The 18204-nt window shown below is 50.6% G+C and overlaps 7 protein-coding genes across 7 annotated transcripts; 5 read left to right on the forward strand and 2 right to left on the reverse strand.

The window, feature by feature from the left end:
- Positions 1-473: 473 nt before the first annotated feature.
- On the reverse strand, positions 474-1694 carry J7T55_006541 (ribonuclease 3; the record flags this gene model as incomplete). Its single annotated transcript, XM_053145438.1, has 1 exon — positions 474-1694. The coding sequence occupies one exon, from the start codon at positions 1692-1694 to the stop codon at positions 474-476; it is 1221 nt and encodes a 406-aa protein (XP_053001305.1).
- A 441-nt stretch (positions 1695-2135) lies between these two features.
- J7T55_006542 (uncharacterized protein) lies at positions 2136-2615 on the forward strand (the record flags this gene model as incomplete). Its single annotated transcript, XM_053145450.1, has 4 exons — positions 2136-2174; positions 2230-2435; positions 2486-2535; positions 2593-2615. 4 exons carry the CDS (start codon positions 2136-2138, stop codon positions 2613-2615), a joined length of 318 nt encoding a protein of 105 aa, XP_053001306.1.
- A 1306-nt stretch (positions 2616-3921) lies between these two features.
- J7T55_006543 (pumilio-family rna binding repeat protein) lies at positions 3922-6377 on the forward strand (the record flags this gene model as incomplete). The annotated part of the gene is made up of 4 exons (XM_053145461.1): positions 3922-4035; positions 4092-5084; positions 5164-5790; positions 5850-6377. The coding sequence occupies 4 exons, from the start codon at positions 3922-3924 to the stop codon at positions 6375-6377; spliced, it is 2262 nt and encodes a 753-aa protein (XP_053001307.1).
- A 1395-nt stretch (positions 6378-7772) lies between these two features.
- Positions 7773-9512, forward strand: J7T55_006544 (uncharacterized protein; the record flags this gene model as incomplete). The annotated part of the gene is made up of 2 exons (XM_053145472.1): positions 7773-8934; positions 9010-9512. 2 exons carry the CDS (start codon positions 7773-7775, stop codon positions 9510-9512), a joined length of 1665 nt encoding a protein of 554 aa, XP_053001308.1.
- Positions 9513-10138: 626 nt separating this feature from the next.
- On the reverse strand, positions 10139-11763 carry J7T55_006545 (S-adenosyl-L-methionine-dependent methyltransferase; the record flags this gene model as incomplete). Its single annotated transcript, XM_053145483.1, has 5 exons — positions 10139-10602; positions 10671-10770; positions 10837-11352; positions 11419-11596; positions 11702-11763. The coding sequence occupies 5 exons, from the start codon at positions 11761-11763 to the stop codon at positions 10139-10141; spliced, it is 1320 nt and encodes a 439-aa protein (XP_053001309.1).
- Positions 11764-12838: 1075 nt separating this feature from the next.
- Positions 12839-13565, forward strand: J7T55_006546 (uncharacterized protein; the record flags this gene model as incomplete). Its single annotated transcript, XM_053145494.1, has 4 exons — positions 12839-12917; positions 13013-13062; positions 13166-13291; positions 13365-13565. The coding sequence occupies 4 exons, from the start codon at positions 12839-12841 to the stop codon at positions 13563-13565; spliced, it is 456 nt and encodes a 151-aa protein (XP_053001310.1).
- Positions 13566-17057: 3492 nt separating this feature from the next.
- J7T55_006547 (metal tolerance protein 3) lies at positions 17058-17552 on the forward strand (the record flags this gene model as incomplete). Its single annotated transcript, XM_053145505.1, has 1 exon — positions 17058-17552. One exon carries the CDS (start codon positions 17058-17060, stop codon positions 17550-17552), a length of 495 nt encoding a protein of 164 aa, XP_053001311.1.
- Positions 17553-18204: the final 652 nt, after the last annotated feature.

The raw sequence follows: 18204 nt of genomic DNA on the forward strand, positions 1-18204 counted from the left end.
TCATCTCTCCATGACCCGACGTGTTGGCTAGGCGCGTGTAATCAGCGGGCCCGCCATTCTGGACCTCGGCCGAGGTAACTGGCGGCAGCTTTCGGGACATGGGGGGCCTGTGGACCGCTAAACCTTAAAACCCCAGCGCGACAGCCGGATCGCAAATCCAGCGAAAACATGTCCCCTGTGGACATTATTTGACCGAAAAAAGATATTGCTACCCCATCCGCCATTTCTCGTTTCTCAGGGACATTGTGATTAAATTAGAATGTATCGGGTAACAGTGCTATTCAAGAAACAACGCTCCGCATTGATGCACGGTAGTTGGATGAAGAACTGGCGCGGCGAGTACGACGACAGGCCGGAACGGAATCAAAATTGACAGAGAGCTCAGAAGGAAGCGGGTTGTAGGGTGAATATTTTCAGAATCCCATCTGCCGAGATTACGCTCTAGGGGCACACTGGTAGCAGCTATCCCGCAGCTAGAAGCCTAGGCTCTTGGATGCCTTCTCTTGAGCCTCCTTGCTCTCCAGAGCCAACCGCTTCTTTTCCCTGTACGTATTCATCAGCTTCTTGTTTTCCAGCGCATTCAGCGCAGCCATATTGTTCGCCTCCGACTTCTTCTTAGCCGTTCCAGTCCCCAGTTGCTTTGTCTCGCCATAGCCCTCCAGAATAGCCGCCTGCACAAACAAAACCTGTTTGGTCAACGGGTCTCGGATGGTCTTGCCTTCATCGATACTTCGGTACACGATAGTCACCCGAGGGTTGGCCAGAGCCAGCTCTGCTGACAGCTGGTCTTTAGCTGATTTGACTGGTTGTCTAGGACCAGCCACAGACGCGGATCCCATCATAGGAGCAACAAGGGAGGGCTGAGGTTGAGCATGCTTCTTGATCTCCTTGGCAATCGTAGTACTCCAAAGTTCCTTGAGCCAGGCTGCCGTTCTTGATACACCTCTTATTGGGTCCGACAGAATAATAGCAGCGACGTGAGCCTCGAATATGTCGCCCAAGACCTTTGCGCGCTCCTTCGCCGTGGCCTTCGAACCACCTTGCCGACCAGAAAGGTCATACTCCGGAGGGAAGACAGCTCGCTTTTCAAAGCCATAGTGGATTGAATATTCTTTCAGCGTGGCGTTCCGAACCAGGACCTCCCGAATGTGGCACATATCGCCATGCGGAAGATGCGGGAATGTCATGTAAATGTATGCGGTTGATATCAGGTACAGATATGCGTCTCCAAGCCATTCCAACTGCTCATAGCTACGCTCGCCATGCGTCTTGATGGTCCCTGCGTGGGTGAATGATGCCTTCTCCAAAGCTGGATCCAAGACAGCTGGGAGAGGTGGGATGTCCTCCGCGACTTCTGATGGCCCCCACGGGGTGAGTATGGGCACTTCTGGCTGTTGTTCTCCAACAGGTTCTATTCTGGGCTGTTCTGGGGTCTTGGTCTCCTCCTCGGCCGCATTCTCGTCGTGTCCTTTTGCCAGGGCCTTGAAGCTCGGCATGAGGTCGTTGCTCAATGTGGCCAGCCGCCGAATCAAATTTGGGTCATCCCTCTGAGTTTTGAGCGCTTGCAGGCACTCGATCAGGTCGTCGGCGTTCTCTGAAAGATTTGACAGCGCATCCGGGACCCTCATCTTTTTATGGGCTGGCTGATGACGAACATCGCCACCAGCGAGATCTGAACGTGAGCGTTTGCCCATACTGAAATAAGGATCAGTAGGCCGTTGGGTTGGTCGATTATCCGACAAATCTTGCGGGAGCCAAAGCGTGCAAATGGGATTGTGCAGCCGCCTCTGGGGTTTTGTGGAAGTGTGACACTGTATAAGAGCTGGGGTAAGTGCCACCTTCATTCAAAGCAGATGGACTGCCCACCTGTGAATGATTTGGCGGATGCAGTCACAACTGGTAAATTAGGTAGCAACTCTGAGGATGAGAATGTTGTAGATGGGACTGAGAGTTCTGCAGGTACCGCGGTACAAGATGCCTGGAGGTACAGGCCCACTAGCCCGCAGGGCTGGCAGCCCCACCTGGACTCGCGTAATCGTCCAATCAGAGGGTTCGCGCCTGGATAGCTTTTGACTTCATGCGTTACCCGTCCACGACATTCTGAACGTTCAATCTTGACACCAAGCCATGCCATAATGTCGGTCCCTCGTGAGCGGCTCCTGCAGCTCCTGCAGGTAATTTTTGATACTCGGAAATGCGCCCCTATGTCTCATTGCTGACACCTCATAGACGCGATGTCGAATCTTCGCCACGACCTACAATCCAGACGGCGTTCGCATGGGCAATAAGATCTTGCGACAGAGGCTACGGGGCCCGGCGCTGGCGGCCTACTATCCGCGCAAGATGGTCGACCTTAAGGACCTCACGAAGGAGTTTGGACCGGCACTGGAGTTTGTCGATGAGGAGGAAGACGACCGACAAGAATCACTTGCTTTGTAAGTCTGGGTTCTAGGCGGAGTGTTCGACTGTTACTGACAGACTGTAGCTTGAAAGCTCGTGGGAAAGGCGCCCCGAAGAAGAAGAAGGGCCCTCCAGGTCAGTCGTTCCGAGGCCTGAATAAGCGATATATTAGGCTAACATCGTTCTGCACAGATACCAAAACCAAGAAGAGATAGAGCGGGAAGTTGGCGACCCATTGACACATGTACAATACTTCCTCGGCGAAACACTATACGAATATACCCGCAGCATATCAAGGAGACACGTTGAAATTGAAACGATGCTGTGACTTGATTGTGACATGCTGTTTGCCACACAATCCGCGCCTCGTTATTCCAGCCGAGACAAGACGACGGGCTACTATCACGCGGATATCTTTGCGGTATATGCGAATGTATATGCGAATGCCTTTGAACTTGGCCTTGCTCCCGACGTCTCGAGACTGCTTTAGGCAAGGTCTTGCTATGTGGATCCAACCAGGAGATGCTCGATCGTTCTTGATCCAGGCTTGGGGGTCCTCAGGCAGGAGTGAATTCGAGGAGCTTGTGTCCTCGACTCCCATCCTACAAGAGTATGAAAGGCTCTGCTGTTACCCTGGGGACTGATAATACGAGCTGTATGAAGGTGAGTTCACCCAATTTATTACTCACTGGGCAAAGCCGAGCGAAAGTGCTCTGGTTTTGAATAACATGCGACATATTCGTAACACACTGCCAAGAGATGCTGTTCTACTCATAGTCCACTCGTGCATACATACATACGTGCCTGGGGACGTTTCCAGCCTGACTGCCATCTGGGCTAAGTAACAGCTTGTGGACCCATAGCTCAATGTGGTATGACGATGAGGCAAGTGCCCGAGGCCTTGTGGATATCGAGCAAGTAAACATACCTAGGTGTGCGCCTCGGCCTTCGAGCCTTCTGGACCGGAGCAGTACTTTGTCTCCAGTCCTCGAGTCTTGGCTCTATCTGGTTCTCCGTGGCCGAAGAAAGAGAGCTCATCGCTAGGGAAAGCGCAGCACGTCTAGCACTTGCTTGCAGGCTGTGAAGCAAGCTGTCGTCCTTTGAAACGGGGCAAGAACTCCTTGGTCTCGGACGTGTTGCCAGCTCAACTGCAGCCTGCGTAAAAACTGGGAGGTGGTGGCAGCTTCCAGAGTGTCCCTGTCCCGCGTTCCCTCCCACTTGCAGTGTTCAAACAAAGTGCCCGCCCATCCTAGTCCAGAATACTTTGACCTCGAAAACATTTCCAAACCCCAACACCCCTCACCCACTTCACCTACACTTCCCACTTCATCCACCTTGCCCTCCACCTTTCCGCCCCTCTACCACACACAAACGTGGTCGAAAGGATCTACCCGATCTCAGCTATTTTTCATCCATCTCTGCCCCCAGCTACGTAGCCTGCTCATCAGGAAACAACCACCTTTGGATTAGCATCTTCGCTGCCTCTTGAGCAATTTTCCTTGGCAATCGTCTCTCCCCACGATGGCCCATGACGAGAACGCGCCGTATGAGGACAGCTCGGGTGCCCCTCTGGCCCTTAGAAAGTCGGCCACACCATTGACAACCTCCAAGCTCCTCAACCAAGGCTCTGCCAAGGTAAGGCTCAACATGCTCAAATCAATTACACAGAAGTTTCTGACGAGAGTTTTCAGGCTAACTACGACGAGTCCAATCCAATGGACAAACTGCTTGCGAAGCTGTGCGAGAGCCATGATCAGCCTCGCCAGAACGAGAGCGCCGAAGCGGACCATCCTTCCTCTTGCAGTTCTCTGCCAATCACGCCTGCTACCGACGCTTTTGGAGGCACCGCTCCGACAACTCGACCTGCCAGTGCAGCCCCAAACGACAGCACCACCGCTACGGAGGAGGTTCTCCGCCTGAAGCTGGAGCTGGCCAAGGCCCAGAATCACATCAGCAACCTCAACAATGAGCTGGCACAGTCACGTCGTGACCAGAGCAGTGGCCGTGCAACGCCCATACTGTCGTCTGACTCTGACTACGCGGGGGGTGCCCCTCTCGTTGAGCCTATTGGGACGAAGCCCTCGGCTTACCCAGCCCTGTCAGGCCTCCCCAAGGCCCAGCTCCCTCGAGACAACGCTTGGCAGGGACCTGTCTCTGACGACTGCCGCTCTGAAATTAGTGACGCCATATCGGCCACTGGCTACAATCGGTCTCGAGGAATCTGGAACAATGGCAACAAGCCAGGCTATCAACCCTCCTTCATGCCGCCCCCCATGCCCGTGCAGGAGGGTCCCCACTCGACGGGCTGGTCCAACCCTCGTGATCAAGGTTTCATTGACCAGTCTGTCCCAGCGTACAGTGAGCATACCATGGATGGCTTCCGAGGAGATCGCTTTGGTCAACAGCCTGACTTGATGCGTTCCGGTAGCGGTCGTCGCAGCAACCGTTATGATAACCGATTCGGAACCCCCAGCTCTTATGGCAGCAACTACGGTGGCTATGGCATGGGAAACATGGGCCCTTCCCAATACGATGGTGGTTCTGGCTATCCTGGAGGCCCTGGAAACATGGCTGGGAATGGCATGGGAATGTTCCCTCAGTATGGACCGTCGCCTATCGGAACACCCCTGTCTCCACATGCGACCGAGTTCACATCCACCACAGGCTCTTCCTGGAAGCCTGATGTACGTCTACGACCTCTTGCACAATTTCTTGCCTAGTAATAATCTTGTTTCATTCCCTCACTAACCTACATTGTCTTAGGCAATTGCGACTGAGGGACAGACGTATCTGCCCACCACTGAGCCCCTTAACTACCGTCGTCTCCTGGATCGCAACGTCAACTGCAACTGGAAGTACATTGTCGACAAGATCGTCTGCAACAATGACCAACAAGCTTCTATTTTCCTCCAACAGAAGCTCAAGGTCGGAACTCCAGAGCAGAAGTATGAGATTGTCGAAGCCATTGTTGCTCAGGCATACCCTCTCATGGTCAATCGCTTTGGAAACTTCCTGGTCCAACGCTGCTTTGAACACGGCACTCCCGAGCAGGTCATCAAGATCGCCGAAGCTATTCGTGGCAACACACTCAACCTCTCGATGGACCCATTCGGATGCCACGTCGTGCAAAAGGCATTTGATTCTGTCCCGGAGGATTACAAGGCCATTATGGTTCATGAGCTGCTTCGTCGCATTCCCGAGACAGTCATTCATCGCTATGCCTGTCACGTCTGGCAGAAGCTGTTTGAATTGAGATGGACTGAGAGCCCTCCTCAAATCATGAAGTTCGTCAATGAGTCACTGCGCGGTATGTGGCACGAAGTCGCGCTGGGAGAGACGGGTAGTCTGGTTGTTCAAAACATCTTTGAGAACTGCCTGGAGGATGACAAGGTGAGTGATGCCATCCGGTATTTAAGTTTTCAATATTGAATATTGACATTGTGGTCCAGCGCCCATGCATTGAGGAAGTCCTTGCCAACATCGACATTGTGGCACATGGCCAGTTCGGTAACTGGTGCATCCAGCATATTTGCGAGCATGGTGCCCCTGCAGACCGCAGTCGTGCCATTGATCATGTCATTCGGTACGCTGCGGAGTATTCCATGGATCAATTCGCTTCCAAGGTCGTTGAGAAGTGCCTCAAGATTGGAGGTCCCGAGTTCCTCAGCCGCTACCTTGATCGAGTCTCTGAGGGTCGTCTCGACCGCCCACGCATCCCTTTGATCGACATTGCCAGCGATCAGTATGGCAATTATCTCATCCAATACATTCTGACTCATGCCAATTCCCAGCACCGCGACATTGTCGCTGCTCATATCCGCAAGCACATGGTTTCACTCCGTGGATCCAAGTTTGGATCGCGCGTCGGCATGCTTTGTACTAATCCAGCGGTCGCGACGCGCCCCGGCCCCGGCGTTGGGCCTGTGGTGGGTAGTCGCATGGCTCCAGGACCTCGTTACGGTGGTGCCTACCGCTGAAAGGCTCTGACAACCCAAGACCTGCTGCAGCAGTAATTCTGAACTGAATTACTTTATTCATTCCGAAACGGCGGCAAGAGGAAACTGTCGCGCTGTTTCTACAGTACTTTCCTTTGTCTCAAAACAGTCAATTTCTTCGATCGGTTCCTACGAGAAGGCGGCCCGCGTCATTTGACGATTCTTTTACGAACATCATCTTCAGCAGCTACTTTACAAATCACTCGACATCCTACTCTCGGGAGGCTACTGCCCACTCGAGTGCTTTGGACAACTCATCATTATTTTCAGTCGGCAATGTCGAATGGCATCGGATTTATTGTCGAACGTGGACAGAGACGCGTTGTTGGAGGATAGGAACGGTACTGTGAACGACGTCTTTTGAAAAACTCACGTGGCCTAATTTGATCATTGACGCTCCATCAAAATGTCTTTTGGAGGATTGCGAATTACGTGCCATTGGACGATCAGAGAAGTGAGAGAACTGGTAGAGTGTACACCTGGTTTGTGCTATGCAGAAGGATGAGACAGCTTTATTGCGGCCTTGTACCAGTAAGGCATCTATTCGTTACACTGGCATTTACCTTCATTCTTCAATACAAGATCGCTGATTCCTATGCGAATTTATTCTATTACGATATGGCCAGCGTTTGAATGGTCTCCTCCCTCGACCTTGCCACCCTCACGTACTAGGTCTTTAAACCTCGCTCAGAGATATGCCCAATCGACGAATCCACTTTGCCGCAGATGCGGTGCACTCGATCATTTTCTTGTGTCACGAAGCTTTCATAATCTATATTGCTACACTTTCGAAGAACAAAACGGGGGTATATGTTTGGGGCAGAGGGTCTAGCGTAGGGTTTAGCATCAGAGGCAGTTTCTTTGAAGGCAAGTTGTGAGGCTATATTTTCTCTCCTCCGTGACATTTAACAAGCCCAGAGCAATCTTCCTGTGGGGTGCTATTCACGAGCTCATTCTCCAGGAACCTCAAGAGACTGATGCATTTTCTCTCTGGAGAATTCGCTCTTTGGGACTCTGTAGGACACAGTGACTTATGAGCGGCTTTTCCAATTTTCATCCGATCTGGGCTTCTTCGGGACAAGCATTTCTTTCGTTTGCTTTACAGCCCCACTTTGCATACATTCAACTCTGATCTTGCTTGGCTAGCCATCGCCAGCGGCCTATTAAACCCAAAATACACCTGCTCTTCGAGCCTCCAGCTGTTTCGACTTCGCACAACAGTCGAAAAGATTCATAATCTCCGCTGCTCGTCTTTCAACACATGAGGAACCACGACGGTCAAGGTTCTACCCTAGATTTACGAAAGGGAAGCTACTGCAAGCTTCTCGGGCATCAGGTCAACACAAGGGGAATTTGAGCTAGGCGCCACGAAAAGCCATGGAACCCCACGATCCAGATACGCACCCTCGTCCAGAGCATTTCCTTGCAATGCTTGACCGCCAATTTGGAAATTTGAAGACACCGGGCCTGGCTAATAAAGTTCTCAGCTACGTCGGGAAGGCATTCGAATTGCACCTTCAAAAAGGCACAGGGGCTTTCCTGAACGCCACTCGTTGCTTGTCAGCTGTTCAAGAGCTGGATGAGATGGCCATAGCAGATGAACTCAAAGACAAGATCGCCGCTTTCATGGTATATGGCTTGGACCCAATCGAGGTTTTCTTTGGCATGCTCCCTGCTCCCAAACTACACGATGAATGCAAGAACTACTCTGAGCTGGCTGGATGGTATCGCCTACCTGCTGAGATTCTGGCAGCGAGGTCCCGTCTGGATCGCGACCCATTCAGATCTTCCGATGCCGATGCTCCCATAATGGTGGACATAGTCGTCAAGTCGGCGGAGAAGATGGGAACTCGGGGTACGCCTGTGGAAGAACAAATGGAACTGGAGGGAGTTGCAGACTTGGAGGCCGGTCTCGCTCGTTTGGCCTTGAGCCACCCGCAAGAAGAAGTGGGAGACACGCAGAAGCACAAGTTTCTCTCGTACCTACGCTGGGTTGTTCAGGGTCGGAAGACTGTGGGTTCTCCTTTCGCATCACAGAGTCCCAGCAAAGACACGATCTTGTGTTCAGGTGGTTATGAAAACCTCAGCACACTCTCCAACGGCCAGGTATCCGGACCTTGCACCAACTGTGGCTCCCAAGATGCCGCCCACCAATGCAAGCTTTGCTTGATTACCTTGGACGGTTATGTTTCTGAGCAAACCGTGTCAGCTACTACCTACTGTAACGAGAGCTGTCGAAACGCCCACTTCGAGGCAAACAAGGGTGCTTGCAGAGAGATACGCAAACTGGCCCGCAGTGCAGTTCTGTTCAAGGAAGCATTCTATCGGTACATTCAGATTGCTGGTGGTATAATGCCTTTCTCTGCCATCAAACAAGAGCAAGGCATCATCTTCAAGCAGTGTACCGGAACTTCGAATACCGTACCCTCCCTTCGGCACCTAGCAGACTCTCAGTCGCAAGCAGATGCTGCCATGACCAGTTTCACGTGTGGCGATATAATCGCCTGGGCGAGACCGATTCTCGAATTCCTGATTCAACGTAAGTTCTTCCAAGTTAAAAGTTATAGTACCAATCTCCTCAGAGGCCGAAAATTAATTTTCCTGATTTGACTAGCTTGCTGCACTTCTGTCGAGTTCGTCAATTTCAGCGTCAAGAATGCAGATATCGCTGTGGCAAATGAATTCCAGATAGGGTCCTCACACCATCTCCGGTACAACACCCTCCGTCTTCATCTTGCAGCTCGCTTGACATTGCCTTCGGGAGCGCAGTACGCCTTCGACCCGAGCGCCGCCCAATTCGGCTGGAAAGATTGCCTCGCGCCGTGGGCTGAGTACGCCCGCTGCCGCATTCACCACATAGAGAATGTCACTGTGCTCGATCCTCTGGACGGCACCCGAGTGCCCGCCAAGGACCGCGTAAAACCTTCAGACATTATCCGAAGATTTGACTGGGCAAAGGAATACGTGGCAGAGGAGCTCGTCAGCATCCTGCGCGCACGAAAGGGTGGCCTCCGAGCCCTCCTCAAACTCTCTGATGGTCAATTCGAGACGGGAAGAAAGGACTTGGCGGATGCCATGGAGGACTTCGTCCGGGACTTTGCAAAGTCATTGAAGTAAGTCTCAAGCTATGCACGAGAGGATCTGTGTCGTGATTTCTAAGACGGAAGATTCCACATGGGGCTCTCTCAGGCGAGGCTTTCACACAACAGATTACGCAGGTTACGGGCATGGTATGGTTCATGAAGGAGACGGGCTACGTGAGATTCACGCATTTCATGTTCGGATTTGAGCTACTTCTCAAAAAAATACTTTTACGAGGCTCATCGATTACCAGCTCTAATTCAGCTAGGTAATCAATCTCAACTCAGGCTAGGAAGGTCAATGATGAGCAGCTCTCCAACGTTACCTCTTAAGTTGGAAGCACGATTTTCCATGACCAAGGGCCGGTATACCAAGGGAAGAGATTATTAAAATTCAAAAAATCAATTTTCTAATCGTTAACGCCCGAAGATGCACACACACACACACGCACACTAATAATGGCAATCATATCCAGCCGTCGAATGCATTGACTTTAGCAAACCATAAGGAGAGTTGAGTAAGTAGAGCAAAGGAGATTACACCCTGCATTTGTACTCTTTGACGAAGTTGGAGATGGCATAGACTACACGCCCATGATTATTCCGAAAGAGAGAGATTCTGAATTATTCGTCATAATAAATTTGGTTCAAGCCACGGAAGGATCATTTCGCTCGATTGACGAACAAGATAGCAGTCCCCATACCCATTCTCAATATTGTCTCTGCTTCCTTCCCATCTTCCACTGCCAAGGCTGCCTTGAGCTTCTCTACCAGAACATTTACGCAGTCTTGGTCTGTTCCTACCAGTTCAGGATGGGCATCACGCCATCGCGTTACCATGCTAGCCGTACTCATGCCGTCCCTTATTTCAGCCAGGGTTGTCTCCTCACTACCACCAAAGAAATCCGCGCCATCAGTCAGATGGCCGCCAACATCCCACTCCAATCGCTTAAATGACTTTTCATCGAACAAAGATGCTGTGTACTCCCTTTCCCAGGGAAGAACAAGGTCTCTATAATTGTGTTGCGACAATTTATTCGGTGGCAAAGCGTAAGGACCCAGAATCAAATCTTCAAATTCTGAGAGTATAGCTTGAACTTTGACGGCATTTGGAGTCACCATAGGATCTGACGGGCGTGGGATCAGTATCTTGATGCCAGACTCAAGCGATGATGTTCCGTCTCTAAAGACTCACTACAATAATAAGACGACTTTGTCCAAAGAGCTACAGACCCTCCTGGACTGAGAACCTTAGCCGCTGCTGTCCAGAATTTTGGCATCTCGAACCAGTGTGCCTTGGAGCTTTTAGTAGATTTCTTCCGCCATTCAGAAGAACTTTTCTATACAAGCAGACTACTTACGGCCATCCCTGCGGTAATCAGATTTACGGATCCATGCTCAACTTGGCTCAACTTATCGAGATCCTCTGCTGCACAGGTTAAGAACTCGATGCCCTTCCCAATTTTCGTCGTACCTCCTATCTCCCTGGCTTTAGCAACCATCTCGGCGCCGGGATCGACTCCAAACGCCGTCGTGAAAAAGGGTGCCACATCGCGGATGGCCTGTCCGGTGCCCGTGCCAACGTCAAGGACAATATCAAGATCACCCCCTGCTGCTTGATGTAGACAGAGCACTTGGTCGATCAATTTGTTTTTGTAGCCACCCCTCTGTGCAGCGTAAGTGGCAGCTTGTGCAGCGCTGTAGGATCGGAAAGTTGGGTCGGACGAGGCTGGACCCTGGTCCTGACCGGGTCCGTATGCTGAGGTGCGAGAAGACATGATCAATTTTCTTGGCTTTGGAGGCTCGCCCCGGTTGTCATAGTGGACTTCGAGGGGACGGCCTTTTATGACGATCGCATGGCGGCTGGTATTGTTGGTCTAGACCCTCGAATGGTGCCGCATGTCAGCGCTGCCGGAGATAGTCTCCGCTATACAATGAGTCACTCCTGATACAACCTTGCCGGGAATACGCAACGACAGAGATTGCTTCTCGATGTCAAAAGCCTGAGCGAATCCTTCGATGGTGTCCTTCGCATCCGCACTGCCGATGTTCAAGACACACGGATAGGTCTCCTCAGAGTCGAAGGTAGTGAGTTCACACCTCACAATCACGTCCTCGAGTCTGAACTGTGGTCTACTCGACTGATCATGATTCTTTGCAACACACTCGTGACCACTCAAGCATGGTATATAGTCTGTAGACCTCAGCATAAGCCTAAATCCTCACGTTGTCCGTGGAGGCTTTTGGTAAATATTCTTAGGGCTTTGGGCACGTAGGACAGACGGCATGCGAAATCACAAATATTGAGCTCAACAAGTAGCCGAGCAACATTTCAAATGACAACGTAGGTCCGGACTTGACCGTACGGGGAAGATTTTCGCTCTATCCGGGCGTCCCTTAACTTTGGGGTTAAATCTGAAATTCACGCCAAATTAAACTTCACATCATACCAAACTCTTTCGCGATGGCTGGGATTAATTTTGCTTAATAATATAATGAAACTTCATCAACATAATCTGATTTACCCGAAGATTGTACTTATTAGCCAGCGGCTGCTGTAGAGCAGAAATCAAGGATAAACGGGCTCATCTAAGGCGTATGAGGGCTTTGATGGCATTCGTAGGTTTATATTTGCTAAGATATCCCAACTCAGTCTGTAGCCAGTTTCTCAAAGAGGAGGCAGACACTCGACGCATCGCTGATCTCCATTTTTTTGAGTTTTTAGTCTGTAATTCTCTGTTGGCATCAACAAGCAGGAAGTGATACTTGAGATTTCAGAGTTGGTAGGAGTTATGGGTTTGCTTCGAATATGAATGGCGACCCGTAGATACAAGACGTTCACAAAGCTCAGCATTGACCTTTACGTTCAATGGCAAGCTAGAGCTTAATTGCTGGCACATAATCATGAATTGCTTGTTTCATACTTGGCTAGATAGCTAATGATAATCGCACATTGATCAGCGCCTTTGTTTTCGCCAGCCCGCCTGAATGGATCGGTCCACTAGACTGGACGGAATACCAAGTGTGGCTTTGGCAGTAGCGCGATACGAAATACGACAGCCTATCAGAAACCACCTGCCGCGGCCTAATTCAGCCGACATGCAGCGAAGCTGTCTCGAGATTGGCGTCTTTTGGGAACCGATCATAATAGTCTCGCGACTCCCCCGGATTTCGCCTATTGACGGGCGTCGTCACATGGAGCTCGGTTGACTATAAAAGACGGCGTGCATGCAGGCGTTTGGCCACCGCCAGCTTAGAACCTTCACGTATCTACTTGTACCCTTACACTCATCAATCTTGGACTTCATTCATGTGCCGTGACTGCTATTGAAGTCCTTCAAAGAACTATAATCCTCGTCAACAATGGCCTATGCCTCGAGCTCCAACCAGCAATCAGTGTCTGCCAAAAAGCCCAAATATGATTCGGCAGATCTAGAATGTTGTATGTATAGGTGTTCCGTATTAGATACTAGCCTTAACGTGCTATCGGAACCCTTCTAGGCCAATTCGGGTTCCAGGAAAGTTAACATGTCGTAGATACGGAGACCAATGGGGTCATCACAACTACCATGTTTGACGTTCCCGGTGTAAGCAACCTTCCATAGCTATTACATCCTCTCCTGGGATGCTTCTGCGTCAGCCATGCCTCCTTTTAACAAAAACATAGAAAATTAATATGAGCTATCACAGTACCGCGTTGTGAGAGTCCTAGGAACTGTTTACGGGATGACAGTGCGGACCAGGAACTGGGCAGCGAGCATCGGCATGGGACTGAAAAGCGCGGTGGGTGGCGAGCTGAAGTGGTTCACGAACATGGTGTGTGCCTTCTCAGCCCAGAACTTGCGTGGTCAACATTCATAACAGATCGAACTGACACTTACGTGCTCAGATGTATTCTGCTCGTAATGAAGCGGTCTCTCGCCTCGTCGACGAGTGCCAGAAGCGGCAGGGCAATGCTATCATCGCTATGCGTTTTGATGCTGCTGATCTTGCTGGATTCGCTCAAGTCTGCGCGTACGGAACCGCTGCATTGGTGGAAAAGGTTGATGAAAACGCTGCTGATGCCCCTCAGCTACTGACGAGGTCCTAGTCGAGAATTAAACCTGAAAGTCGAAAGCTGGGGAAGCGCTATCGGTGTATCATTTCTGTGTTAGTTTCCGCAATCGGCCACAAAAGATCAGGCAGGCTTTTTACGTCGCCTTCGTATGTTACGTAGGTATACCCTCAATTTTACTAGCAAATCTTCAACACTAAAATTTAACCTTGTACGAAATTACACACTAGTCGGTCAATCATTGAACTAGTATACATTCCCCGAGCAAAAACAGTGCGTCCCAAGTATAGGTGGAATCAGTTCTCCTGTCCACATCCAGTAAACTGCCAATGCAATTCATTCGACCCTTGTATCCATCGCTCGAATTAAAAAAAAAAAAAAAAAGTTGTCGTGTCATAATGATCACCACGGAAGAGTCTGAGTGGATGATTCTCTTTCCTGGCTCCTAGATCCATCTATGGCGGACTCGACGTTCCATTGAGTCATAACCAGCTGCGTTATTTCTGTGGAGCTGTTTTTGACACTAATCGTTTGAAAAGACTTGATTGCCGTGGCTTTTGATTTGTTGTAACGAGTTCTAGATTTTAAAACCTTTGTCAGTTCTTAAACGTGTTGATTATCTTAATATGAACCGTCCTGCCCACCGCCAGCAACGAGCCGAACGCGGACATGAAGATGGGAAGAGGACACACATACCTTTCAAGCAAGACTCGGAGTCTGTGCTATATCTGTGTTCTTCTTCTATGTCGAGAGGCGTTTCCTTCGCTGGCGCAGCCTTCTTTTTGTTTGAAGCCGAGACTGGAAAGAGGAATGCGGTCGTTGGTTTGTCATCCTTCATGGCAGCCATGATGAAGCCAATTTCCATGCTAGCATTGACCATTTTGAGAGAGCTACGTCGTGATTGAGTCGGAAAATAAATTCAATAATTTTTACTGAGGACTAGGCCCTGTGTTCTGCAGAGTAACGGGACATCTTGGGATCTTGAATGGGAACCGGAGAATATATACCTACGCAGATGTGAAAAGTTTCGGTCTTTCAACCATGCTCGTGGACCTAATCGAGTCATCGAACGCCGTTCTACAAGTCCGAGATAGTTACCCACGGCACTACAGGTGAGTAGTACGCTTGGCATATACCTCTTCGTCAGCTCTGCTCTAGCCCTTTGCACGCCGATGATGGAAAAGGCTGGGCGCGCCCATCCTATGGATAGCAGGCAGCTGAGGGCCGAGCACCGAGCACCGTGGGCGCTTGGCTCCGATTAAGCGAGTAGACTACTAGCCTCGGAGCCCCGCTTGGCGCAGGCATCAACTGTCAGCCCAAGGGCGCGACTTGCCGTATGACACATACAGCTGAAAGTGAAAATTTTCGAAGACTTGTAGACAACAATTTTGTTTTACCAATCGGTGTAAAGATTTGACTTGATTTGAGCCGAGTAGGGAGGGAGGAGAGCAGGTTTGAGTCTCAGGGTCTTTTAGAAACAAGCTTTCACCCGGCATTGTCAATAGTAGGATTATTCTACTTTATATGAAAAGTATGCTTGCAATGATGGGATCTTCCCGAAGATGACTGTAGGTGATGTGGCTGTGGCGAGGATATTGAGTGTGTGCTTAAGACAGTGGAGTGGGTCCCAAATATTTGGGATTGTTTACTTCATCGGGTGCGCTCCACAAATCTCCGTTCCAGCGACTGTGGTATTCCTACATCTTTAAAATCTGTCAGTACCACAGTGAGCTTCGTAGTCCTCGAAGCCAGGTTATTCTCTACTGTATGCATGTAAAGGCAAATTTGCGCCGACTTCATGGCTTGAATGCTATTGCAGAATGTAATTCGACCAAGGTCAAATATTCAGCCAAGTACCAGAATGAGCACGGCCCATCGTTCTTACACATGGGAAGTGATATTAGCTGCTGTTTGAATAACAAAAATAAGTAAAACACTTTTGCTCACCAAAAGTTCCATACTCAACCACTAAGATTTGCTTCGAAGAATAGTAGAGATACTCGGCGAGTTGTATCGTAGACGCTTAGCAGTCCTAGGCCTGTGCTCTGGGTTACCAAGCGGGTGGAGGCGGGGCAGGACATCACTTGAAATAATTGATATTCAAGGGCCAACAGGTGGTCTGATTCTGCATAATTGAAGTGCTTACAATGCTTGGATTGTCTGCTCAATCGTCAGATTTTCTGACATGTACATCGAGATCTACAAAGACAAGTTTACATAGATACCTGGTTTCAACGTCATGACCATATGACACTGACCCTTTAGTCTATGTGGTCGTTAGGATATAGCTTCAAGACACTTGACCATACTGTTGAGGAAGACTGGATGCACACTCCACTGGAAGGCAAAGTGTATAGCATTAGTTATACTTGTTAAGAAGTCAAATACGAGAGACGTCGTTGGCCGGCTGGACGGTCTGAGACGGTAGCCAATAAGCTCGCCCAGGGCTGATCTGACAGACGATGCCCAGGGATGCAGGCGGGGGTAAACTCTATCGATGCGTATGACGGTGGCACGTTTCTCGGGGCAAAACAGCCCACGAAAGACAATCATGGACCCATGGATGAAGATTTGTACGGTTGATCAAGGTAAAGTGGGATCGAGGGCAAGGGTCGAGATGACTTGGCATGCACCGTTAGCCGCCTTTCTCAAACGCTTAAAAGCTTGTCTTTACCATGGGCGTGATTGACTTTTGAGATCGAAGCTTAACCGGGCCGGCAAGATCTAATGAGGAGTGAAACCACACCTCTGCCCAGGTGCTCTGCATTACCTGTCAGTGTAGCAGGTAGACCAGACGGTAGCATGCAAGGATTCTGGATTTTGAGAGATGAAGGGATTTGAGAGTGAGAGTGAGGGTTGAAAAAGGCGGCCAGATGGGGCGTACCGCACCACAGAAAACGTCAGAGGTGAGACGTGGTGCACGGGCCAGCGGGCTGGGCAGGGAAACCATGGCGGTTTCGTCTCGAGCATCAGGGGCTCCTCTATTTGTGCTCTTGGTACCGCCTCGTCCCTTCGGCGCCGTCTCATGTCGACCCGATTCGTCTCGTCTCAACCCCGGCTCCAGGCTGCGGTCCCAGCTGCGACATGTTCGTGCAACACGTTCATGCATCACCTCGAGCAGTCCCGCCGTTACAGCTCCACGGCTGGCTAACGTGCGGATGATGGCGGATGGCGGCGCCAATGTCTCGTTCGTCTCGTCCGTATTCCGTCCAACTTTGACTTTTGCACACCCACTTCTATCCTAATCTACCCTCCTTCTTTCCCGTTTCTTCTCTTCGATTCGATTTTGACTTTCACCCGGAAACCTGCCAATCTCTTGAGCTTGTGACCGAGCTCGATAAGTTTCAATTCGCGCGAAGGCTGTGCCTCTCTTTATTCTTTGTAATACGGTCTTTTCTGTCGGTCATTCTTGGTCCAAGCTTGCGATATCGTGACGGTTGAGCCGCACCTCGGGTTCGTTGGAAATTTTGGTAGAACGAAAAAAGAAGAGCAAAGGAAGCAAAACCAAAAGCAAAAATAATCGGCAAGATGCAAAGTCCACTCACCACCGCCATCCTCCTTCTGGCCACACTGTCGGCTGCAGTGTTCGCCTCGCCCGCGTCCGGCATCACCGACGCCGAGGGAAGCGTCAAGGTCGTCCGCCAGTTTACCGGCACAATCCTCTCGACACAGGCAGCATGCCTCCAGTACAGCCAGATAGCCAACATGTCCGTCATCGGGGGCAACAGCAGCTACCGCACCACCTTCCTCGAGCAGAGCCCCGTCGGCACCCTCGCTAACTCGGCCATGCTCAACAAGGCCATCCTCGTCGCCCCGAACCTGACCGCCGACGCCGAGCTCAACCAGGCCTGCGGCAACCTGACGGCTATCGCGATCCAGGAGGCGGCGACCAACTTCACGAAGGGTATCGTGGCCCAGTTCACCTTCACAGGAAACCCAGCCTCGGTGGTTAACGGGCCGATCATTGCCGTCGTGGTCATCCTGTGCTTGCTCATCCAAGTGGGTCCTCTGACCGCATTGTGAGCACAGAGGGCAGTCGGAAGGAATGAGGAAGAGGTCGAGAGAGGAGGACTTGCTGGCCGTCAAGAACCCGGGAGTTCCGTTGGAGGGCATGGGTGCGAGGGACGGTCTCCCGAAGCCAGTCTGTGGCGTAGTCGGCCATTACCAGATGGAAGCATCTCGTGGGGTAGCATTTGCACTGTCTTTATTTCCAGGGTAGCCGAGACGAAGGTTACCTGTGTAATGGACCTGAAGTCCAATTTTTCAATGCCAATTTGGTATCTACCACTATTGATGTCAGATTTCCGACGGTACCACCACCTCTTACTGAAAGCATCACCGATTTGTATGTGGAATGGTTTAGAAATACGCCCTCAGTCTTCCGATTTACGTGGGCGAGTCCTCCATGACGGCACGATTACTTCGGAACCTGATGTCTTCTGCATCTTGGAGTACATCTGTGTCTGGTGCCCTTTTTCGTCCTGAAAAATTCATGACTATATGCCAACGACAAAGTCGGCACAGCTACCACTGCGCCTGTGTATTTTGCGGCCAAAAGAATTACCTTCACTTCACTCTCCCGATGCGACAACAGCTGATGACTTTTGTTTTTGTCAACCTCGCTATTGAGGTTAAGGATCAGCTGAGCGATGCAGGTGGCCATAGTACGGAGAGC

The sequence above is a fragment of the Diaporthe amygdali genome (assembly GCF_026229845.1).
Source record: "Diaporthe amygdali strain CAA958 chromosome Unknown NODE_1_length_4327563_cov_65_473760, whole genome shotgun sequence".
Classification (NCBI taxonomy): Eukaryota; Fungi; Ascomycota; class Sordariomycetes; order Diaporthales; family Diaporthaceae; genus Diaporthe; species Diaporthe amygdali.